The sequence below is a fragment of the Phaseolus vulgaris genome, chromosome 5, assembly GCF_051622355.1.
Source record: "Phaseolus vulgaris cultivar YP4 chromosome 5, ASM5162235v1, whole genome shotgun sequence".
Taxonomy (NCBI): domain Eukaryota; kingdom Viridiplantae; phylum Streptophyta; class Magnoliopsida; order Fabales; family Fabaceae; genus Phaseolus; species Phaseolus vulgaris.
The window spans coordinates 30,469,366-30,496,461 of NC_143502.1; the positions used below are offsets into that span (position 1 = coordinate 30,469,366).

The following is a 27,096-nucleotide window of genomic DNA, read 5'->3' on the forward strand; positions in this document are numbered from 1 at the left end:
GGCCAGAAGGAGACAATAGACACTAGACACAGTTTCCTTTTTACCACCTTCAGAGTGCCATACACGGTGCTCCGATACGGAGGTGCATAGTTTTTGGTGTTTCTTGCTGGCTGACTTGAGCGTCGGAGTGCAAACGGCCGCTAGGGCGCCCTTTTGTCCTTCTTTGCAGGAATCCACAGGTAACCAGTGGGAAGGAGTCCCTAGCTGACGGTTGAGGTCGCGCACGAAGACGTCCCAGGTCAACCGGACGGAACAACTCTAAACCCAGAGCTACATCCAGTCTTCTCAGAAACCACTGAGGAATTCCACTAAGCAATCAAACCTAGATCACTTACACCACAACCAAAGAAGTGACCTTGATCTCCTCAAGACACACACTTCTCTTGGTCAACACACCAACACTAAGAATGCTGATCTTGATCCCCTCAAGAACACACAACACTTCTCAGCAAACACACAAGGTTTCTTTCAACATATACAAGGATTACACTTGTTACAGAAACAAATCTGAAATCAATACAAGCAGAAAATCCTATCTCACACTCTTTGATCAAACTCAATCTCTAAGCAATCTCAACTCTTTCAAAATTTGTAAGTTCTGAAATACCCAAATCTGTTTTTCTATTTGTAAAACAAAGTTGTTTGTTTGTTATCAAATCTTAACAAACTACTAATTGCTTTTTAAAGATTGGTCAAAGCATTAAAAACTAGAGCGTAAACAGTTGGAAAAACATTTAATGCTCAGTCAAAGCACAAAACAGTTTTCTGTTATGGTACCAAAACAAACAATCGGTTGTTTCCTCGAATCAATCGGTTGTTTTGGTTTTAACAGCAAGTCAACCATAAAAACAGTTTTCAACCTTTTCTAAAAACACCTATGTATAAAACAATCGGTTGTTTCGACAAAACAACAGGTTGTTTTTCACTTAGCTTGAAAAACACTTTTCTTTTTAAAAGGATTGAGAGTGCTTATGCTTTGGATTCAATCAAGAGTGGATTACATATTAACTCTACCCCATATCCTAACTAAAAGGATAGTACAGCAACAACAAGCACAGCCAACCTTCATCATCCTTCAAAGGGTTTGGATTCTTCAAAGCTTGAACACCATTTGGTTCAACACATGTCATGTCCAAGTTTTATAAGATCGAAGAAACCTATCACATGGTAGGTGCTCCCTCATTATCTTAACATTCAGTATCCTTCCATTTAAACAATTAACGCACGGACACTTGATCTTTGCTCCATCATGACCACTATTAATTGTGTTACGTTGTGCAAATTGTATAAATTCTTCTACTTCTATTTCTTACTCATCACTTATGCGAAGAGAATTAACTCAATTTCGATCCATTATATTCTGAAATAGTCATTCAGGTGTTTTCTAATCAGTGTTCTATCTCATGTGTTTGTTGAGGGTCGAACACCCTCGGACTCAATACCAGCACGTATCAATTGTCGATGGTCAAACACCCTCGGACTAAATACAAACACGATAATTCTATTCTAAACTAACAACTAACATAATATAAATACAAATTATAATAAATACTAAGTAATATAAATTTTAAAAAATACAAATTATAATACATAAAAAAAATTAATAACATTAAAAAAAAATTCAAAAAATTTAAAACATCACCAATCTTGTGTCTGAAGGAAACGTTGGTGAAGAGTGGCACGGAGCGCTAGGAACGGCGGTGGCAGCGAACACGGCAGCAGATGCAGAAGCAGCGACGGAGCAAACTTGAAACCACAGAAGAACCGACGAAGGCAATGCAACAATACTTCAAGAATTGCAAGAAACCAAACAAAGTAAGATAAACGAAAAAGATTTATATACATTGGTGAAGAAGAAAGAGAGCTTGAACAAACTTACAAAGGCACGAAAAAAAAATTAATGAAGTTACAGAAGAAAGATGAACACCAAGCGCAAACGCGAGCAGGAACAGTGCAAACGCGAAACGAAAAAAGGAGAAAGAAAATAAGAAAGCGTAAGTGGCGCCCTTCAGAATTTAGGGTAAAAATGATTTGTAAAAATGCTTTAAGAATGCAGCTATAACAAATAGTCGCATTTGTAAATGAACTTAATTTAAAAATGCCCTTGCATTTTTAAAGATTGTGTTTAATTGTAAACCCGCATTTAATAAACAGTAGTTGTTTCTACATTTTGCACTAGTGCCTAATTTATTATTGCTTATTGTTTTTAAGTGGAAATTATACATTTTATTTAAAAGTATGATTAAAGGAACTTAGTTATATGTTAAGTGAATTTTGATATATGTTTGGATGGTTTAGAAAGTTTAAATGTTGTGATTCAATGGTGTATTGATGTGTTAAATTAAGTGTGCAATGATGTGAAAGTGTGATCAAAACATAGTATTTTCAAGAAAGGAAATATCGTGTTGAGATTGTTGTTAGGGTATATTGATTTGTGAGTATCATGTGAATGAGACGATTCTAACTCTACTGATATAATGGAATCACATAGATGAAGTTATTCAACTAGTGAGAGTCGAAAGAGGTTCATTTGGCAGAGTCTGATATTTGAAAGAACTTATTAGAGTAGATCAAATGGATTTACCCTGTCATATGAGATGATGGGATGATGAGATATTGAGATGATTATGCGCATGGTTGTGTGGATTTCACAGGGAGTAGTTTGACAGGTGCAGGTCTCTGGATGTTAATTTCAATACACAAGTCTTCCGGAAGTAGAGTCAAGTGTCTATGTGTTGTGAGTCAGTAGAAGTCTGACATGAGAAAGATGAATTGTGAAATTTTGATAGACAATTGATGGTTATGTGGAAATGCATGAGAATTGATGGCTTTATGTGAATATTTAAAATTATATTTATATTAGAATTTATTTTAAAACAGTTAGCTTACTTTTTGCTTTGTTTCGTGGTTGTTTTCTTTAATTTGTGATGATTGTGTACAGATGATGTTATAGGTGATAGAACTCCTTAATAAAAAGTTGGAGGATGGAAATATTTATTTTATTTTGAATATTGTGTTTTAAACCTTTGTGTATATATTTAAAATTCCTATGAAGAGGGATATATTTTTGAAACATTGTAGGAAAGAGTTTTAAATATATTACAAATTTTGATTATTAGATGTGGAAAAATATAGGAAGTAAAAAAATTTAAATAAGTTTAGATAAGTATCTTCCAATCTTCCAAGTCTATTTATATAAATATATAGTGAGCAGAAGAAAATACAAGACAAAAAGGGGCCAAAAGTGAAGCTCAAAAAAAGAAAGTAATTTTCTGCCAACAAAGCACTTAACTCAAGCAAGAGAAGTATGTCCACATGGAGAAGCATGAAAAACATGAGCAAGCCATGAATTACACCTCCTACAAATCTAGTCATTTCAAGATATTATTTTATTATATTTTTAAATTTGAATTTTCAAGTCTTTATTAGTTTAAAATTTCTAGTCAATATTTGAATAGATTTAGAAATTTTATTTAAATGTAATTAGACATACATATTTATGTGTCATTTAAGGAAGAGTTCACATAACTCTTTGGCTATATAACTCTCACTCTCATATGTAATGGTTAGTTTTAAATGGTATAAGATTTTAAATTTGAGAATAAACTCTTGTGTGAGTGATCACTAATTTGAATGTCTTATTTTGTACTAAAACATATATATTCATCTTCTATCTATATTATTCTTTCATTCTCATAAGTCTCTCCATCTTTTATTCTTTATCTTATTCTATTGTTCTTGAAATTCTTCTATTCAATCATTTTCCATAATTTACATTTCTTATTTAAAATACTTTATTGTTTGTGCGAATGTGTTGTGTTTAGCACTTTTATCATTCTTTTTAGATTAAATTCATGTTTACTCATAATTTTTTTTGGATTTATGTGTTCTTGTTTTTTATAATTTAATATCTACAATTAAATAATCAAAACATAAAGATGAGTCACTCATGTCTCCATCTCTTATTTTCTGAAAAAACAAAAAAAAAATATTATTTTATAGTGGGATTCATATTTTCTTTTAACTTGTACTTGAATTATTTGTTCTTGCATATACACATTACAAGTACACAGTTCAAAAAATCATTTTGTTATTTTATATTTATAATAATTCTTATTATGGATATCAATTTAAAAATACTTCAAAAATTTAATTACTTTATGTAATATATTGTTTTAAACATGATTTTCTATGATATGTAGCTTTTTTATTAATTAAATATTTTTTATTAATAGCTATATAAATATAAAATATAAAATATATTTTTTAAACATAATTTTCTATGATATGTAGATTTTTTATTAATTAAACTATTTTTGTTATTAATAGCTATATAAATATAAAAAAACTGGATAAAAAATAAATATGGTAACGATAAGTAATATGAGACTAAAAAAATGAAATCTTTAAAACAAGTATTTATTCAGACAGTAAATTATTATCATTATTAGTATAGATATGAAACAATTTTAACTTTGTTATAATTTTGAATGTATTCAGCATAAAATTAAATGAAAAAATATCATTTATAATTTTGTGTGAATAGTCTCAGATTATCTTTGTCGTAAAATAAAAAGAAGAAAAATATATAACACATTATGCATTTGATAGAGTGTTCGGACCGCATACAAATTCCGACGAGGTGTATGAGGTAGCTGCCAAACCCGTGGTGAAGTCTGCCATGAACTGTGTTTGCATATGGTGTGACGAGTAGCGGTAAGACACATACTATGCATGTAAGTCACCTTTAAAATTAATGCATTGATTTTGAATCTTTGAAAATAAATAAATAAATAAATAAAATATATATATATATATATATATATATATATATACACGTGAATGAATTAGATTTAATTTAATGCTGATTTTTGTATTATTTAAATTCATTAAATTTAGCACATTAGTGTTTGGTAATAATTTACTATTTCAATTAACTATGTTGTTTCATTTTATTTTATGTATAAGTAAATTAAAATTAAAATTATGTAGATTTTATATGAAAAAGTTGTGTTAAGGATATACTACTTTCGTTCAAAGAGTGGTCAAGATTGAAGTCGTGTCTTAATTTTACAAATTCAATTGAATTTATTTTGTGCAGAAGTCATTTGGTCATTAAACGAAATTAAAGTTACATCTCATTAACACAGCTTATGTGTAAACCAATACACTTAAACCCTAAATCTTCAACTATATTAACTTTAATTATATGTTATATGAAATTTATACTGAAATTGTTCATGCAGTATACTACTTTAGCTTTTTAAAAAAAATTTGGAAAAAAAAAGTTTGTTAATTTTTTATTTTTAAAAAATCCTTATAATAATATAATAATATTTTTAATTAATATAATAAATATAACTAAAACAATATTTTATTAAGTGGATGCTTCTAGTGTTTAGAGTGTAAAGGTATCACTTCTGTTTGAATAAGTTGAAAGTGAAGTTGTGAAGGGTTATGAATTGGAGGTGTATGAGCATCCTATATGGAGGACCCCCTGGTGCAGAAGGCAGTTGTTAGCAGCCATGCAAAGAAAGGGTATCCTCCTTTTGTTTTTGGTATTGGCGAAGCGTATCCTCCGTACTATTGTGGTGTTCCAAGAAATGCCATGCATTCTGATTTGGCAAAGTTTTAAACGGGCCTTGTTTCGAAACTTGTACCAATAAATACCATACACTACAACAGAGGGAGAGTTTGCCGCGTGCCACCCTATAAACCACGATAACCACCTTTCAACTCGCCGACACTCTCCTCCCGACAAACTTTCAAATTTCAGACCTATGCATGCATGCATGCCCAATATCAGAAGAAAAGAACAAGAGTTGCACAATGTTCAGGACATGATACCTGAACCCCCAAGATATTTATTTTGGTCAAGTAACAGTAGTGTTCCAATGAACCTGCCTCCTTGCATTAATTATATCTATCCAAAATGTTACTTTTTCCAACTGTAAACGTGTATCAAAAATATATTTCATTAATATAATGAATTATTTTATTTAAATAAAAAGTTATTTGTCTTTTCAATTATAATCTGATTAATTGAATTAAGAGAATTAAATTGTATGATTTACATTAACTAAATTAAATAGAATAATATCCTATTTTAAAGTATGTTTTTCAAATTCATAAGTTATAGTACAATTTATTTCAAGCAATCCTATTTAGAGTTAATTCAATTTTTAAAATTTAAATTTATATAATAATGCAATGTAGTTTTTTATACAATTATACTCAATTTAATTCCAACTTGATTCGATTCAAATATGTTTTTAACGATCTTAATTAAAATCTACGTAAAACAAAGATATGACACTCATCTCCTTTTGGAAATTGATATTATTGTACGACTAAACAATTAACAATATATATCACAGTATTGAAAAAACTTTAATAAAAATTTAATAGAAACTTAGCATGTGTTAAGTCTACTACAAGAAAAAAAAAATCAGGATTTAGTTTTGGACAATCACATAAGAATTTAGAAAATAATTTTAAAATAAAAGTGATATATTTTAAATGATACTTAAATATTTTATTATTAAAATAAAAAGATTATATAGATAAAAAATTCAGCTATTAAGGTTTCATTTTAAAAAATCATGATCTTTCTACAAGTTTTATTTTTTTTTCTCTGTCTTCTCTCTAAAATTCTAACATTCTCGCTCATCAGTTTGATTATTAGAGTTCGTCATTGGAGTCCTGACAGTTATTTCTACAAATCCATCCGATCATAATCTTAGACAGAGTAATTTTATTTTTGCCATTTTTCTTTAAGTTAGTTTTGAAATCGTTAATCTTAATCTTAATCTTAACTTCAGTATAGACGTTGCATATGAGGTTTCTAGCTTCAAGATTAATATGCATTAGTTCAAAGTTCTAGTTATGTAATGTAGTTAGATTTTTTATCAAGATTTTGTGGTGTAAGTTAGGACATCATTACAAAAACTAATCAGATGTACCGACGAATTATTATCCACAAATTTAAATCCGTAGGTAAATTCAGCATTACCTACAGATATTACCCACCAACCTGAATCTGTAGAAAAAATTAACAGTATGTACAAAATATTAACCATGAATCTTAATTCGTAGGTAAATTCAGCATTACCAACAAATTATTATCTGGAAATCTTTATTAGTAGATAAATTTTACATTACCTACGAATATAGATACGTAGATAAATTTAATATTATTATTAATATAAATATTTTTATTAATAATATTATTTTTATTTTATAATAATATTAATAATATTACAAATATTAATAAAATTAATAATATTAACAATATTCAAAATATTAACAATATTAATTTAATAATATTAATTATATGCATAATATTAATATAATAATAATTATAAATAATAATCATAACTAATATTCATAAGTTAAATTATTAAATAATAATTGTAAATAAAAAGAAAATATAAAAAAAATAATTTAAAAAATTAAAGAAAAGTATGCAAGATTACCTCCAAATTTATCCACAGATTCAAGTTGGTAGATGGACTCAAGTTGGTATGTATTACCACAGATCTCAGTTGGTGAGTAATACCTATAGACTGAAGTTGGTGGATATTACCTACGAACTAGAGTTAGTAAGTATTACCTACGGACTGATAAAAAAAAACACCAACTGAAATTGGTAGATATCATTTCTGGAATAACGATGATAGGTTTGTACTCACCGCAATCCCTTTCTTCTACTTGTCAGTGTTCAAGGCACCGAAATTAGTCTACAAGAGTATAATAAGTATCCAAAGGAAATTTCTCTAGGGTTGGGGAAAGGAGAAAAGACCAATATCACGGGTAAGTTGGGAGACTTGTGTAAACTGAAAGAAGAGAGAGGTTTGGGGTTCAAAGACATCAGAAAGTTCAACTTTGCGCTCTTAGCTAAATGGAGATGGAGGTTTATTTCTCAAGAGAAAGGGAAGTGGAAGGAGGTGCTACATTCAAAGTATGGAGCAGAGCTAGAATGTCCTCACATTCCAGTGAAACATCAATTGTGGTAGTGGAGGGACATAATTAAGGTTTGTAGGGATGGGGGAGGAGATGAATGGTTCCAAGAAGAGTTACGGTGGAAATTAGCAAAGGGAGATAAGGTTAGATTATGGGAAGATGTGTGGGTTGGTGAGTCAAATCTTAAAATATCGTTCCAGAGGTTGTTTTCATTGTCGGTCAATCAGGAGCAAAAGATGGAAGATGTAGGTGTGTGGGAAGGCTCAGATTGGTGGTGGAGGCTTCAGTGGAGGAGTGATAGATTTGAGTGGGAAGCTGAGATGGAAGTAAATCTTATGGAATGCATAGTAAGGGCTTCTTTGAAGAGAAACACAAATGATATCCAAGTGTGGGGGGATGAGGCCACCGAGAAGTACACGATGAATTCAGCATACGAATGCCTAGCCAAGCAAACAAGAGGTACATAACAGGCTGCCTTTGAGCTCATTTGGAAAGCTAAAGCATGACAACAACTTGGAGAGTTCTTATAGATAGAATTCCAACCAGGGAGGGGTTGTGTAGAAGAGGAGTGCAAATGAATTCAACAGTATGTGTGTTGTGTCTGATCAAGGAGTAATCGTGTCAGCATCTATTTATAGAATGCAAATAAGCTCAGCTTGTTTGGTCTGTATGCCTCAAATGGTTGGGGATCAAGTTTGTACAACACAATGATCCAAAGATTCATTCCGTGAGTTTTCATTGTGCTCAAGCCAGTTGCAAGCAAAATTTGGTGTGGAAAGGTATATGGGCAGCCATTGTAAGGTGTATTTGGGGCCAGAGAAACACTATCTTGTTTAACCAAGGAGTAGTAGATGCAGATGAAATCTTCCAGATGGCCCAGCTTAAAGCATGGTTATGGCTGAAACATAAGTCTAGCTCTTTTGATTACTCCTATGCAGACTGGATTCTTAACCCGGTTATATGTATAAATAACATCAAATAATGAGGAGTGAGCAGGAGAGGGGCAGGTGGGGAATATATAGACTCTAGTGAACCAATATAAGGGTAAGAGGGGCTCCGAGTGCAGGTATGGGATGTAAAGAGGACTAGTTTAAGTGCTTCAAGAGGTCACAAAGTTGTAGGCAGAGTCAGAGTCTTTTGGTTCTGCCTAAGTCTGGTAGGAATTAAGAAGGTGTAGGCTGCATTAGCAGATTGTTGTGTTTACAAAAGTGAAGCAGTTGTAGGTGCTTGACTTTACAGACTTAGGTAAATCAATTATCCAGTTTACCATAAATCTGAAAGTCATTTAAAGGCTATCTTATAGCGAAAGTTTGTTGGGTCTTGTGTCACCCGCTATCGGGCGACTACCGGACCATCCATAAATATATAGTCCCACATACGAGTTGGTAACCTCAGTCTGAAGGGGGTGTGTTAGAGATCTCATATCGATTAAGAATTATAACATTTCATAATATATAAATGGGTGTAAAGCTCATCTTATAAATCAATTTTATAAGATTGAATTAGACTTAAAGTTCACTTCTTAATAATAAAAAATAGACATATCAATTTTTTTTATCAGCAAGTGAAAAATAAATAAATATGAACCACTTTAGGGGTAGCCCAACCCTTATACATGACTAACACAACAATACCCACCAAACCCCTTCTAAACAACCTAATCCTTACAAAACTAAAAACAACAATCAACCCAGCCAAAGGAAGAAACCTTACAGAAGCTCAATTAATCGAAAACATGCAGACCACAGGATCGAAGCACCACTTAGAATAAGTAAAACGAGCAGAAACAAATTTAGATGTTATTCAAGACCAAACCTTTAGTTGAGTCAAGGTGAACATTTCCAAATGATCAATCACTTCACCTTTAAAAATATGTTTATTTTTTGTGAAACATTGTAATAAAATGTAAAAGGAAACCAACTTAAACGATTGTACACAAAAATTCTAGTTTCACATCCATATAAGACAAAATAATTCCATTTTACCATCTATTCTAATAATATAATAATATCTATTAATAATTTATATTAAAATATAAAAATTTATAGTTAAAATAATAATATATTAAGTAGTGAAATAGAAATAAGTATTTGAATGGTGTCAAAATATAATACTTATCCGTAAAAAGTTTCCCGAATATTGGATTGAGTGATGAATGAATGATGAGAAAGTGGAATGGGAAGTGGGTGAATGTAAGATGGTTACGTGGAAGTTGAAGAGAGTGGCTCCTGCTTAGGTTTTGGTGGGGTGCCCGCAATGTTTCATTCTCTGCTTCCACGTAACACTTGCATGCATTTGGTTTAATCATAAATTAATACCATGGACAGTAATATTATATTCTGTCCTCTGTATCCATTCTACACTATTTTTAATCTTGGATTTTATATATAAAAATAATGTCATATACATATAAAAGATTAAATATATATGCATATATATATAGTGATAATAATTAGTTGATGATATTTTTATACTAACTATATATATAGGTAATAATGTGTTTGTTTGTTGATAATTGTATTATGTTATTTTATTGAGTTGATTATTGTAATGTGTATATTTATTTTAATTTTTATATTTTTAATATTATATATTTATACAATTTATTTATTTTTATAATTATGTAATTATATATATTTATATAATGTATTTATTTTTATATAATTTTTATTTTTAGATTTTTATTTTATTTACAGGCTTACATGTTTTTTTATAATTTTAGAGCACATTAATTTTAATTTGTATTTTCGTAGATATTAAGGTCATTTTTATGATACTAAATGGTGATATTTATTTATTTTGATGCAAAAATCATTCTTTATATGACTATTATTACTTCTAGTTAACTTTTTACAAAAGTTATATTCTCGCATATCATTCTTTCCATAACCATTAGACACTCATTTGTTACATTTTGATAGCTTCTTAATATTCATTTGTTATAATGCATAATCTAAATTGATATTGATGTATAACAAGGCAGTACTAACAAACTTTGAGATAAAATAATAATTTACTATGATCCTGGACAATTTTTCCTTAAAATATTTTTGGATGACTTTTTTTTTTCATAAGTTAATTAACATAAGCTGATTTGTCTTAAATTGCATTTTTCACTCAATTTATGTGACAAATAATGAACGTGGTTAGTACACAAATTTGTCTATTTTTACTGTATTATTTTCTTGGTTTTTATCTTTCATATTAGTATTTAAAAATAAAATAAATATCAATTATGTTCTTTAGTAACTATTTTCTTAAAAAAGTATTATTTGGGCCGGACCGATTTTCAAAATAGATAAAGGTTGTTCTTCCTGCCCCTCCATAGGTTTTTGCTGCTATCCATAAGTTTTATACTTCCAAAAATATTCTTTGTAAAAAAGTTAAAATATATGAAGATTTGGATATGGAGGTGTTTCCTATATATTCTTGATTGTGTAATTTGGTCACTATCTAGATTACATAATCTAAAATTAATTGAAATATTTGTGTACTTTTTGAATTAGAAATGCAGAATTTATTCCAAATTTTGTAAAATATTATAAATTATGTAATCCAAAAGTCAATTTATGATTCTGAGAACCTTTTTCGAATTGGAAGAATCCATAAGTTTAAATTTTTTTAAAAAAACGCGTTTCGATTTACATAATCCACTAGTTTTTTTTGAATTTGAAAAAAATTCAATCCATAAGTCTCTACTAAATCCAGGAATAATTTCTAAATTATGTAATTCATAATGAATTTTTTTACTGAAGGACAAAAATATATTTTCACATATGGAGATGTCAAAAAATGTATGCAGGTGTAGAAAGAAGTAGCATTAGATAAAACCAAACACACATTTATTTTCTTGTCTTTTCTTTTCTTTGGACCAACTTTTCAGTCCACACTTTCGATTTACTTCATTCCACTACTCTCAATAAATCAAATTTGGCCTCCTAAATTAAACACATACTTAAGGAGGGGTGTTTCTTCCTCTATCCCAACAAATTTCTCCTTGAACTCCATCATTTTTGGAAAAAATTGTTTTACCTTTTAAAAATAAGTTATGAATTACTCTTTCTGAAATATTTTCAGAACATACTTCTACAATACATTTTATGAATTCCAAATTTATCATCATGGAAGTAAAAAAATATGTTAAGGATATTCTTGAATGATTTTTTTTCTTACAAATTTTCTATTTTGAAAACATTTTTTCTTACGGTCCTATTCTGAAATCACCCAAAACTATCAAGGGTAATTTAGATATTTTGAAGAATATAGAGGTGTAGGAAGAAACCCTCTTAAAGTATCTATTTGGTAAATTCTTCTTGCACCTTATAAAATGTGACCTGTACCATATGCATTTTTAAATTTCAAAAAATACCCTTTATTCCATAATTGAAAATTCAAAATTAAAAAAAATAGAAAAAATAAATATGAAATAGATTTTTGTGTTCTAAAAATTGAATTCCATATTAGAATTGGAAAATCAAAATCTCATTCTAGAAAAGCAATTACCAAATAAAAAATATACATTCTGAAAAAGAAATTTCGAAAAATAAAATTCATAAATGTATTTTAGAAAAGAGATACCAAAAACCAGAAAGGTATTTTGGAAATCCAAATCCACAAACATGTTCCAAAAAAGAAATTTGGAATATATTTTTATCTACACGTCCCTTTTATTTAAGGGTACTTTTACCCTACATCATGGGCCATTTGAGTCCAAGGCTTTAAGTACCTTTTTAAGTTATTTTTCTCCAATTTTTTTTTTCATTTTGAATCATTTGAAGTCATTCGAAAAATATAAGACAAACAATTTTTCCTACACGGGATCTTTCTAAAATATCAAAATCACCCCATGTTTTATTGTTACTTTTTTTAATTCTAAAATATATAATTTAGAGAATTTTTAAATTATAGATTCTGAAAGTTAATATGTATGATTTTTTGCATTTTTATTGTATAATTTAAAATGTAAAATTTGAATTTTGGATTTTACAATAAAAAAATCAAAATTTGTATTATGTATGTTATAATCCAAAATAAAAATTTTATATTTTTATTTTATAATCCATAATGTTAATTTTGTATTGCAGATTATGTAATCTCTGAAATACAAATTCAAAATCTAAAATTTATATTTTAAATTATAAAATTCAAAATACAAATTATATATTTTGAATTTTAGTAAATCTTCTAAAAAATAACTGAAAAAATAATTTTAATATTTTTCAAAACATAGGAGTAGGGAAAGACATGAAGGAGAAACGGTTTTTTTTTTCTTAAAGCAGTGTAATTTTTTTTCAAATTTATCAAAATGGGCAATTATTTTTTCATAAATAGATAAATCGTCAACGTAAAATACGTTTATTAAATATTAAAATTGTAAATCACGTTTTCGATTTTAAAAAATTAAAAATAATATATAATAATATATAAAATCAAAACCTAGAATTCGTATATTTCATATATAAAATACATTTTTTAATATTTAATAATATATAAAATTAAAAAAAATCAAAACCTAGAATTCGTATATTTCATATACCATTTCTAGTTAAAATTGTATATAAAATATATGTTTACAATTTTTTAATATATAATAATTTTAATATTTATAATTTTTTAATATATAATAATTTTAATATTTCTAATTTTTAAAATTTAAAATAATAGGAAACTAGATAAATTTAATTTACTATTTATAACTTTTTTTTATATATCATTAAATAAAATTAGTTTTTGTAAGATATTTTGAATAAGTTTTTGTAAAATAATTTTTTATTATATATAATTAAAGAGTGATTGAATTTTAGAAAATAATTTTTTATTATATATAATTAAAAAATTAAATAAATTAAAATTATTTTGAATTCTTAATAAAATTAATGATGTAATACCTTAATAATATAAAATAATATAAGTTAATTATTTTTTTTAAATGATTAAAGTAATTTTAATTCATAATAAAAAATTAAGTTGGTAAAACTCTAAATTTGAAATGTTAAAAATAAAACATAAACTTTAACCGAAAGGCTAAAATGGAGAATTAACCGAAAACATTTAAGTCTTACTATGTATGACATATGTAGATGTCATAGTTGGACAGTGGGTACCTCTTAACATCTAAATTTTGTATATTGTAACTTTGGACATGACACATATCAGATTGTTGTTCATTTTTTCGTAACAAGTACAAAAGTGATCAATAATCCAAAAATTGTCTCCTTTGATTGGTTGAAAAGCCAAAAGCTGGACAATGTGAGAAAGTTTCTCAAGAAACAGCTGCTGAAGAGGTTCTTGGAGATGAAGGGGAACATATATCCGGATCTAATTCGGGTCTTCTACACAAACTTGAAGTTTGAAGTCAACAATCTTGTTTCACATGTTAAGGGTGTAGACATGGAGATTACCCATGATGTATGAGCTACTGTAACTGGTTTGAAATATGTTGGGCTGAGAATTAATAAAGGAAACATTTGTGTAGTGGAAGACTTCAACAAGATTCAATATTACAAAAGTTGTTTGAAGAATCTACAAGCTCAAGTAAGAACTTGTTCAGTGCTGAAATTAGATGAGAGGGTGTTGGCTCTCATTGTCACTTGCATTCTAACTCCAAGGGGGAGCAACCATTCTGTTTTAACAGAAGAAGATCTTGTCTATATTTATTGCGTCATGAAGAAAGTCAAGATCAATTGGATTCATATCATCAAAGAGCATATGCAAAAATCCATGAGGTTAGGTGACTACCATTACCCCTATGCTGTTTTAATTTCTAAATTTCTACTCTATTTTGAAGTGAATCTTGAGGATGAAACTTCTGAGTTGGTGAAATCAACACAAGAAGTGAACAATGGTTCACTAAGCAAAATGGGTTTCACCAAGATCAATGGAAAATGGGTAAGCAAGGATGGTGATCATGGTGGTTCCTCAAGTGCTGCACCTGCTGATTTTGATGAAGAAGATCAAGATGCTAATATGAATGTTCAGAATGATGAACAACCTGCAACTGACTTTGGTGTTGGAACAAGTGTTGGACATCAAGGGGATGGGACTCCCTCAATGTCTTCTTTTGAGAGATACATGGTGGATAGGCTTGATGGCTTTGCGGAAAATCAAAGAAATCTCCATGATCTTTGTGTTAAAAATTTCAAAACATTGACAATAGATTCCAGAGCATGGACACTCACTTTCAGGCCCTTGATGAACAAATTGAAGTTGTTCAGAATCAGAATTTTGAGCTACAATATGGAAAGGAAGACTGAAGGAAAAACAATCGGTTGATTGCTCGAGACAATCGATTTTTTTTACAATCTGTAGAAGTTTTTTTGTTTGTTTTGCTCTTTCTCTTTATATTCTGTTTTATCTGGACAATTTCTGTTTTATCTCTTCCTAAAGTCTATTTGTGAAGACAAATAGAGGGAGAATTTGGTTTTGTGTTGTCTTAAACTCTGCAAACTCTATCTGCTTGAATGGTTTTTTATTCTGCTGCTGCTGCTGATGTTTAAAGTTTGTATATGGTTTGCTTTTTTGGCTGGTTTTCTCTGCTTTGATGTTTATGCAGAAAACAAGCAAATGTGCTATTCTAACCTATTGCTATAGATGCTTTGTATTGCATAAGTTTTTTTTTGCAGGTACTGCTTCAGATTGAAACAAAGTCCAACACAAGCAACCGGGGATTTGTCTTCATCAAATAGGGGGAGATTGTTGATCAAGAGTGATCAAGGGCTTTGAAGAATCTAAATCCAAAGTGTTTGATGCAAGGCTGGAGTTGCTGCTGTGTTTGGGGTAGGATCTAGGTAGTTTAAAAGTGTAATCCACTCTTTGTTGAATCTAAAGCTAATGTGTTTTAAAACATTTTTGAATTTAAATGTTTTTCAAACTAAGTGAAAAACAACCTGTTGTTTTGTCGAAACAACCGATTGTTTTACTCTTAGGTGTTTTTGAAAAGGTTGAAAACTGTTTTGGTTGGTTGACTTGCTGTCAAACCAAAACAATCGATTGTTTCGTGGTTTCAATCGATTGTTTCTTTGAAAATCCTAACAAAAATCTGTTTTGGTGGTTGAATGTGCTTTAAATGATTTCCAACAGAATACGCTCCTTCATTAAATGCTTTGACCAATATTTGAAAAGTATAAAAAGTTTGTTTACGTTTTAAAACAAACAAGTGAAAAAGATTTGAGTTTTTCAGTTGTGAGAAAGATTGCTTTCAAGCTTTGCGTTTTCTCAAGAAAGAGTGGAATAGGATTGCATCTGTATTGATTTCAGATTAATCTATAAACAAGTGTAATTCTTTCTGAATCTTCTGTAATTCTGGTGTTATTGCCAAGGAGTGTTGTGTGTTCTTGAGGTGGTCAAGATCAACATTTTTGGTGTGTGTTGTGCCAAAGTGAATGTGTTTCTTGAAGGGTTCAAGGTCACTACTTTGGTGGTTTGTGTGTAATCTGTTTTAATTGCTTAGTTGATTACCCAGTGGCTTTTAGGGACTGGATGTAGCTCTTGGTTTAAGAGTGAACAAGTATAAACTGTTGGTGTATCTCTTTCTTCCCTTAAACTCATTTAAATTTAGTTGTTGTTGCTTTACTGGTATAAACAACCGATTGTTTTGCAGAAACAACCGATTGTTTTGCAGAAACAACCGATTGTTTTTCTACTGCTTTGTTGTTTTGTGCTTAAATTCTTGGCTAACTGAAATTATGATCTAGATTCACACAAAGGATTTTGTTCAAGCTGAAAAAGTTTTCAAAAACCCCTCTTAAACAATTCACCCCCCACCCCCTCTCGTTTAAGGCCATATATTCTAACATAAACAACTTTTGGAGATTTTAATGCTGATAAAATGACATTTCCTCCTTCAGTTGTGTCATGCAAATATTTTGTTGCGATATGACATGTGATCGCAACAGGCAGAAGAATCAAGTCAATGTTTCTTTTATTTCACCTTCAACAATTGCAAAAGCTAAAGAGAATATGTTCTAATTGTTATTTTGACTAATTGCAGTTAGCAAAGTCCTGTGGTATTTTCCGGTCAAGAATGTTCTATCAACTTGGACTATTGGCTTGCAGTAATTGAAGCCATCAATGCAAAACTTGAAAGCCCAAAATACACGTTTGAAGATATAACACGAGTTGTCTTGAACACTGCCTATAATAAAAGACCGAGTTACATATTCGACAATTGTTCCAAAGATACTTTCTTGAATCATCTACAACCATCTTGGAAAATGATTATATGATTCGTCCTAGTTGTCGAATTCCATGGCAAACACCTTTTGTTTTGCCATCCATGTTTTTTTATATGTTACATAATAACCATCATGTTGTGTCTTCTTCAAATGTTGCACAATTTGGACAACAAGTCTAACTTCAATCCACCCCCAATCAACCACCACAAATTTTTAGCTTTATGGACCACTACCATAACATGTCTGCCCAATCTCCCTACTAGCAAGTGTCATCAACTTACACCAATTTTCTATCGCAGGAAAATATATTTTCTCTGGTTTCATTGTAGATGTTTGACACTTCAATAATGACACCACCCTCCACATTTCATCAAGTTCCTACCATGCATTGTTATCAACCCACAATGCCTTTAATGGGATATAAGATTCCATCTGAAGACAACGAAGAAGAAAACAATGACGATGGTAACAAACATCCGCTTAAACATTCACCGAGACAATGAAGAAAATCCCTATATGAGACAAAATCTTATAAATAGTTCATTCGGTTTTAGGTTATTAAATTTCTTATTTTTTAAATTAAATTTTCATGTTTGTGTGCTTTCAAGGTCAGATTTCAATGTTTTTTTAAATATGTTTTTTTTTAATGTTTTCCGTTTTAGCTTTCCAATTAAATTTTCTGGTTTATGTAAGATTTATTAAAAATTCAAATAATTTTAGTATATTAAAAATAAAAAATTATATTTAATTTTTAATTATATATAATAACAAATATTTTCTAAAAATCCAGTCATTCTTTAATTATATATAATATTTTTTTTATAAAAACTTATTCAGTTAAAAAAGTATTTTATAAAAAAACTATTTTTCTTTCATTATATATATATATATATATATAAAAGTTATAAATAATAAATTAAACTTATCTAATTTCCTAATATTTTTATTATTTTTAATTTTAAATATTAAAAAACGTATATTAAAATTATATATTGATTTTTTTATTTATTTTATACATTATAAAATTAGAAAACTATTGAAATCGTTTATCCACATATATGATTTTTTTTTTAAAATCCTAACGTGGTTAGCGATTTTAGTATTCAGTAAACATAATTCACGTTGACGATTTATCCATTTCTGGACATTATTTTTATCCATTTTGAGAAATTAAAAAAAAAATTACACTACTTTAAGAAAAAAAAAACCAAGAAACACACAGGAAGAAACAAACTATAAGATAAACAAAATAACTAATTGTTGAAAGCCTTGGCCCATTAAAATATTAGACATGATGTTTATCATGTAATATTTTGGTGTGACATTTTTTTAATAATAATAAAATTAAGGTCTTGAAAATATTAGTTGATAACGTACTTTAAAAAATAAATTGATACATATACTAATAAGTTTTTAAAAGATATTCTAAAATTTCAAAAATAAAGTAAAACCATATTCTATATTCTCTGCATTAAATAAAGTTAATATTTATTACATATTATATATTCTGGTTTTAGTAACTTTAATATGAACTTGTAATAATAAAACAGCAGTCTAAAAAATAAAAATTGCAAAGACAGAAACGACGTCGTTAAGCGGAGAAGAGAAAGAAAGGAACAACGTCGGTTCCAAGAGCCTCAAAACACAGTTGAGAAATCAATTTCGCGAGAATCAGAGAGGAGGAAAACAAAGAGAACTCAATTCGCAGCTATGGAGGAGCTACTTGTAGCAGCACTCTCGATGCTTCTCGTCGTAGCGTTGATTCCACTCTACCTATGGAAGCGACGTCAGGATTCTCAGCCTCCACCTCACCGCGACGAACCTCCTCAGGTTTGCACCTTCTTCCAACTCCATCACTCTTCCCTCATTTCGTCACTAAAACCTAATCGTTTCATTTTTAAAGTCAGAATCGATTTTTTTGATCATTGATAACCAATCGACAGGCTCCGCGGAGAGAAACCGTGGTGCGCGCCACCGCCACTCGTCGTATGCGTCGCCGACCTGCCGCGTCTGGAGCTAGCACGTCGAGAGATCCACCTGCGGCGTTAGAAGGTTTCTCGTTTTACTCTTTTATTTATTTATTTATAATTTGTTTTGTGTCTATGTGAAATGCAATAATGCCTTGGTGAATGAAAATGTGAGTCAGAGATCTTACTTCTTCATAAATCCGAGAGGAGTTATTTTACGCTAAGAATGTTTGGATAAACTTTGAAAAAAAAAAGAACAAAAGTAAAATTATCTTTTAGGAAATTAATATAAAAGAATTTCCATTAGCTTATGTAAAACCAATTTTAAGTTAGGGAGGAGTTCGTTCCATATTTTCTTCGTATTTTCTCATCTTACCATAAGTGCTCGTAAAGAATCTTGTTCAAAATGAACTCAAGGACGGTTGATAGATGTAAAATCGTGGAAATTTGGTGAATTTGTGGGTTTATGTTTTGCTATCTTGTTGGATACGTTAATGTTATGTATTTTTAGTGTTTAGGTTAGAATGAGATATAGAGATATTTGTGCTTGTGGAGTCAACTGTTTGACTTATGATTTGCTTAGATAAATTTCTCAATAATAATTTATGGGGAAGTAAAGGTAAATTAAAGTAAACTTTTCTCATAAATTAGAATTAGATTATTGACAGTTTTCTTTTTAGCTTCTCCAAAAGCTGATCTTTACTTACGTATAAGCTAAACTAATTTTAACTTACCAGAGAAACTCATTCGTTTTACCTCTTTATTTTCTTCTCTTATAAGTGCATATTGAGAAGTTTATATGGAAGTACAGTTGGACTGGCTGGTGAATGAAAGCATGCATAGAAATTGCTTCTTGAAACTGGGTTGCCATTTTGAAGTGATTAACTGTTTACATGTAAACAGAATCTGCTGGTGAGAGTGAGGATGAAATTGCTGGTGAAGGGTATTATGAGGCTAAAGCATCAAAGAAAAAGGAAATCAAAAGGCAAGAGAGGGAAGCACGGCGTCAGGTATTTTTCTTTTTGTTTTGTTTTGTTTTACAAACTAGTACAATTAACTTTAGGGTAATTATATGTGGACACCTAATATCACAAACACTCCATTAACACCTATTATCTCTCTCCCAATCACATCGCCTATCATACCTACACTTCTCTCTCTATCTCTCTCCAGGTGTCAACTAGCGTGGTGATGTCCGCCTATCACTTTCCTTCTTTTCACCTGAGTATATTTTTGGCTGGATTCTTGCTTTTTGCACCATAGCTTGTGGCCTTCAATACTAATTTACAAATGAACTATAATGTTTGAATTTGATTTACCGAAAGGGATGGTTTTCTTGAAATGAAAGTTGTTATCTGTATTTTAAGGTTTAGTAATGGACACCTGACTCAATCTATATTATTATTATTATTAAAACTGTTCATTTTCTCTACACGTTTCACTCTCTTCTGAGAATGCTTCCTGCCTAAATGGGATTACTGTAATTTTGTTGAAAAGCATGGTTATTTTTTTTGACCTCTGTTATTGTTTTTCCGATGCAGTGTGCATGGCTACTGTCCCTAATTTGTATTTAATTCTCAAAATAATACTTAAAATGTTGAGTGTTGGATTCAAGGCAACTGCCCTTCCTTGCCTGTCCAGGGCATTGTTATGTATTTTTTGAATTTCTATGCTTAATGTTTCTCTTATTTGAAGGATTTCTCTATGTTGGTTAAAATTTAAATAGTTGTATTTTGGTCTTTCTTCTTGGAAGGCTGATGAAGCTGCACGAGAGTCAAAGCAGACAAAACAAGATCGTTATTCAGAAATTCGAAGGTTGAAGGATGAGGAGCGTGAGGCACAGGAGCGTATGTTGGTGAGTTCATTACCTTGTTCTGATTTGGTTTTAGTATCAATTTTGTTATGGTTTATTAACTTGCAAAGCACATGTCATGGTTCATATAGGAAGAGGAAGCCAAAGCTCAGAAGGCTAAGGAGGAGGAGGCTGCTGCATTGGAGTTTGAGAAGTGGAAAGGTGAATTTTCAGTTGATGATGAAGGTACCCTTGAAGAAGTGCAGGATAGTGCTGAAGACTTGCTAGCCAATTTTGTTGAATATATAAAGGTTATTCTCCAATATTTTCCTTCATTTCCCCTTAATAAATTTTTCAAAATTTATTCATGCAAAAATTAAAAATTAATAGCAATTAACTAGGACTATCATTGTCATCTTTGAAGAGGTTTTATAGCCATACTAATTTAGATAATTGTGTAATCATTCAGAAGCACAAATGTGTTCCCTTAGAAGATCTTGCTGCAGAATTTAAATTGCGAACACAGGTATTCTTTAATATGTTATTCCTTTATTTGGATCAGCTCCTCTACACAGGATGATCCCATGCCCCTATTTCTACTATTACATGTGAGTATGTGACTAAGATAAATAAGATATGATGCTACTCCAATCTGATATCATATGATAGAAAAATAAGAGTTCTGGAGTGGAGAGATGGAGGAAGGGAAAATGGAGATGTAAGGTAGAGTGAAGTGAACAGTTCATTTCTACTAATTACGAAATGATGTTTGTTTTACGTCATCTTTTTTTTTTTCATTCCCGTGAATGTGAAGATGCGAATTAAGGTTCATACCTTCGTTAGGCAGCAATGAAAACATATTCCCTGGTATCTTTATTTCCATGACAATGTCTCCTGAAAATAGAAGTTATTGTTTGCTGTAACTACCTATTTCCATTACATTCTTTTCTCTCTTTATTTTTAATTTTATTTTATTTAATTATTAAATACCAACCAAACATGTTAGGTGAAATATCATTGCTGGGCATAATATTTCAAAGAATATGATATCTAGGAATACAAAATTATAACGTGAAACAAATGCCCCCTTAGAATGGCTCAATACATGAGTGATCATATAATTCTATTCATCTAGGATGTTGTTGTGCAATCCTATTTGTTTTCTTGTGCCTTAGTGCTCAGTTACAGTTTACAATTAGCATCACTGGGCAGTGAGGGAAGACTGTAGGATCGTAGTTTTCATCCTTCTCTGTTCTTTATTACAGGCAGGGTTGTATATGGACCCATTCTCATGACCTTTTGGGCCCTAAATATATCCTTCTTCATGTGACAGCCATGAATCGTTCTATCTAGACTGATAATACAACCACAGCTGCTGATTTGAGAAATTGAAACTCCTAAATCCCCTTTGTCTCAATCAATAAGAATTACCTGACCTCCCTCTCTTCTCTCTGACCTGACCCCTCTTACTCAGACTTCCTTAATGACGGCTCTACATCTTTTGTTTCTTTGCCCTTGATCATTGGAACTCCACTCAACATTTGAAGCCCCCTTCTGTTTCTAAAGCCACAGATTGAGTTTCTTTAGGGCCTTTTGTTTCAGATTAAGCCTCTACTATATGTTTGGACTGGCTTTTGTCCAGTTCCCTTTTTCATCTGTTATTTCACTTTTAATAATCATTGTCAAATGTACAAGAGATTATAGTTTTAATAATACAATAACTATGGAAATAAATATTAAAGTTCTCCTTGAATGTCATTGGTATTATTAGGTATGTATTGCTTTATTTTATTATTACTGATTACAAACAATTTATTTTATTATCATATTTTTGTGTTAAATTATACTTTATATTTTATGGCAGGATCTTATGATCCGTGCTACAGTCCCATGGTTTATGATCTTTCACCCTTTCTCTTGATCTTAGCTAGTGTCTTGGTATTTTAAAAATTGTAGACTTGCGAATTGCACATAATAACTAGGTAGTTTTAGTTATATGTTTTCTAGAATTGATAAAAAAAGGATACTACAAAGAGCAGAGAGCAGAGGAAGATCACAGAACAAAGTCCCTCATCAAGAGCAACCTCTCTCAATATGCAATACTGAGGCCTAAACTAAACCCCTACGTAGTTTGTTCTCTCTCAAACACATTCAACCTCTTGAAATGCAGAAACTTCCATGCAATATCTTAGAAAGTGAGTTTTAAGCATAAATTTAACCTCACAAAACTAACTTGTAAGGTGAGGTTTGCATCCACTTATATATTATAATCTAGTACTTTACAATACGAAATCTCCAACATACACCCTCGTGTTGCATGTGATTAGATATTTGTAAGTGCCTCATGTTGCATGTGATTAGATATTTGTAAGTGATCTGATGATGGTATGTGACACAACAAATACTAGAATAGACCCTTATACTATCTTAGAAAGTGGTCTTTTTTTAACTCTCACTCAACCTCACAATATTGAATTGTAAGGTGCGGTTTGGACTGACTTATATGCTATAATTTAGTCATATTTCTTGTTAATGTGAAATATCCAACACAATATATAGAACACCACCTGATAACTGGCGCAAATCTAGCATTGTCTAAATGACTGTCTTGAGACCCAAAAAACTGATAATTCTGATACATTACTTCCTAAATTACTGTCTAAAGGTAACATTATATAAACTGTCCTATCAAGAACCTTGTTATTTACGCTAATACTGGAACACAATAATTAAAATGGGTGCACTACAAGTAACAATCAATCAAAATGCGCTACTCTCCTTTAAGTACTAATTTGTTTCATCATCAAGTATTTTGCAATACAAACATCTCCCTTTTGGATGAAGATCCGTAAAATAATTCCTGTTCCCATTTCCGGGAGAAGAGATACAGGTCTTTCAAGTTGAATTATAGTTCCATTTGGGTAATTTACTCTATAATTTTATGGGTATTAGACCAAGTGGTGATAGTTTCTAAGTAGCGAAGCTCTATATTGTACTTTGTTTTGTGACACTATCATTATATTTAAGGATGAATATTGTTATAGTTTGTACTGTCTGAGCGATACATTTTTCATTCACCAGCTTCCTTTATTTTGTACTCATGCAGGAATGTATCAATCGTATCACATCGCTGGAAAGTATGGGTATGCCCTTTTCTTAGCATTGTTACTCAATCTAATTACTCTGTTGTGGTTGTTGAACGAACAGTAAGTTTTTTTTCTTTGTGCAATCAAGGTACGTGCATTTTGTTGTGTTCTGGTATGTTGTGTCAAAGTTAGTGTTTGAGTTATCTGATAATTTTTCATAATTAATATATCTAGTTTTTTTTATTGTTCGTTCGGACTCTTAAGATCTAATAAATAAACTTTCTGCATCCAGAAAGAATTTATATTACCTTTGTACATTAGAGGAAGGTACTCTTATTGAATAAAATTTATTGAAAATTACAAAATCAAGAGGAAGGTTTGTTAAATAAGAAGAGAGATTCACATTAATTTGTGTTTTCCAACGAATTTCAACCAATAATTTAGAGTATTGGAAAACCGTGTTAGAGGATGTGTTAGTATATCTTTTGAACTTTGTCTTTACATGATTCCCTTTATAGGAATTTCTACTGTAAGATTAAGTTTGTTTCATGTTTCCTAATAAAAGATAATTTTAAGTAGCTACTACTATTAAGTATGCTGCTCTTGTATCCTTTTTTTTAGTAGTTGCTACTTGATAAAATTAAAATTTTTACACGTTCAAATGTTACTGCCTGTTTTTAAGTTATACGATCATTGTCTTTCAGCTGCCAAGGTGGATGCCTATAATGAGTTATTTTTGTGCATCAGGTCGGCTTTCGGGTGTTATGGATGACAGAGGGAAATTTATATACATCTCCCAAGAAGAGATGAATGCTGTTGCTGATTATATTAAGCGGCAAGGGAGAGTTAGCATTTCCCACTTGGCAAGTAAATCAAACCAGTTCATTGATTTAGAGCCTAAAGCTCAGTACACCGACGACATTAATATTGGGGAGGAGATAACTGTCAACTGAGTTTTTTTTTTCTTTTACTTAAGGGGTGGGGGGAAACTAGTGATGTACATAAACAAAAAAAGCAGCAATGATCTGGTTAGCCTAGGGTTTGGTACATGACTTGGAACAGCTTTAGTATAACAGCAATTTCAGATTTTTTTTCGTGCCGAAAGTAAACCATATAGAAGGATCGTATTTCAAGAGGCAGATCTACATGTCTGAAGATGAAAGTCTCCCCAACACACTAATTTTGGAAATTGTATTACATTTTGTTTGCCTTTTGTAACAATTTTAGCATTCCTTGCAGATCCACGCCAGTTGTCTGATGGCGAAATTTGAAACTTATGATATTTTGAAGAAAGAAATTCAAACCAGAGATAAATTCAAACCGTTGTTCTTTTAACGTGAATGATTGTTGAGCCTCACCTATTTTAGATGACAGTAGATAAATAAGGTGAGGGCAAGATGCCATAACTTTTTCGACTTTTACTTCTAGAATATTGGTTTCAGAATTCAGATTTTCCACGAGAAAGTTGAGTGGAGTCACTCACATTTTAAAGGGCTCCGATATATAGATACTCGCCATGTGGCCAACCAGGATACAACTGATGACATGATATGTAAAATGATTCTTTTATTGTACTGTGGGCTCATATATGTTGTTGTGGACAAATTCGAAATGTAGGATTTAAATTATTCGAAATGTAGGATTTAAATTAGTGGTGATATTTGGAGTTCTTCCGCATTTGAAATTTGTTCTTAGGTTTTGGAAGATTGCGAGTTGAATTCAAATTTCTATGCGATTTGGAGTATACTTTGTAGTGTGATTTGGGGTGTCAACGGAGAATGGTTTTCGTTTGGTTAGTTTGATTGTATTTTGGTTTTGATGTTGGGGTTTTATAGGATTGATGTGTGAAAATACGATTTTGTTCTTTCCTTTTGTGATTAAGTGTCATTGATTTCCAATTTTGTGGTGTGTATTTTTTATTTCTGTTTTGGGTTTTGATTTTACTGGTTAATTAGGGTTCCATTTTGAATTTTGATTTTAGGAGTGGGTTCAAATTTGATTTTTTTTTTATTTCAGGGATTATTTACGGTTTTGTCTTGAGTTTTGATTTTAGGGATTATTTAGGGTTTTGTTGTGAGATTTTATTTTAGGAGTTAGGTAAGACTTTGATTTTATGGTTATTTAGGGTTTCGTTTTGGGTTTTGATTTTAGAGATTATGATTTTTCCACTTTTTTAAGTCTTTATTTTAAGATTATGAATTTTGCAACACAAACAAAAGTTGAAAGTTGTGTTTAAGGATCAAATTCAAATATGTTTCTTGTTTTAAGTTTGTTCTTCCCTATTCATTTTACATATTTTACATAAAATCATATTCTTATATCTACTCATCATATTTATGTATTCATTCATCATGTAATTTTCATTCCTATAAAAGTTTAGACTAGTGAAATATTATCATTTTTTCTCATTATATTCTTAACCATTTGTCATGGAATGAGAAAAGAACTTAATTAATGAGAGACAAATAATGTGTTCAAAAGAAGACAAGGATTATTTAAATATTAATTCAGCATTTTATTTGGATTATGCGTGTTTGTATTTCTCTTCTATGTTGTTGCACACAATGGAATGTATTCGGTTTTAGTACTCCGAGAAAGAGATAAAGAATCCATATGCCGTGCAACTGAGGTAAAATTACTTTGGTTGCATGTTGTGTTCCAGTAGCTCTTAAATGGAAATTTGTAAAATCATTTTTGCGAATTCTTATACTCTATACCTATATTATACCTATATTATAGGATTCCAATTATGTTATTATTATTTTTAGGGTAGCAAAATTGAAATAAATCAAAGTTTCATATTCCTTGATGGTATATTTAAATTAAATTTCACTAGGTTTGAGATAAATGCAACTACTTCATTTCCGATTTAGTTAGATGTTTGCACATTCATGCTATTTTATAATTAAGTTCTTAAGTAAGGAATTGTAAACTTTCTGCGTCTATCTAATAACCAAAACGGAAAATTAATTCTTACGTCTAAACAGTTTATGTCAAATAATTTATTAGTTTCATATAAATTTGTAGACTAGTTGGTAAAATTTTTTACAACTTAATTGTCAACATATAATAAAGCTGCATTGGACTTGGTAATTCTGCAGACTGCAATTGATAGA

The 27,096-nt window shown here is 30.4% G+C and overlaps 1 protein-coding gene across 1 annotated transcript; it reads left to right on the forward strand.

The window, feature by feature from the left end:
* The first annotated feature begins 18,664 nt into the window (after positions 1-18,664).
* On the forward strand, positions 18,665-25,300 carry LOC137835372 (DDRGK domain protein). The gene is made up of 8 exons (XM_068643850.2): positions 18,665-18,965; positions 19,079-19,187; positions 20,006-20,112; positions 20,856-20,957; positions 21,047-21,205; positions 21,364-21,420; positions 24,001-24,037; positions 24,728-25,300. Exons 1-8 carry the CDS (start codon positions 18,846-18,848, stop codon positions 24,931-24,933), a joined length of 897 nt encoding a protein of 298 aa, XP_068499951.1. The 5' UTR covers positions 18,665-18,845; the 3' UTR covers positions 24,934-25,300.
* The last annotated feature ends 1,796 nt before the right edge of the window (positions 25,301-27,096 follow it).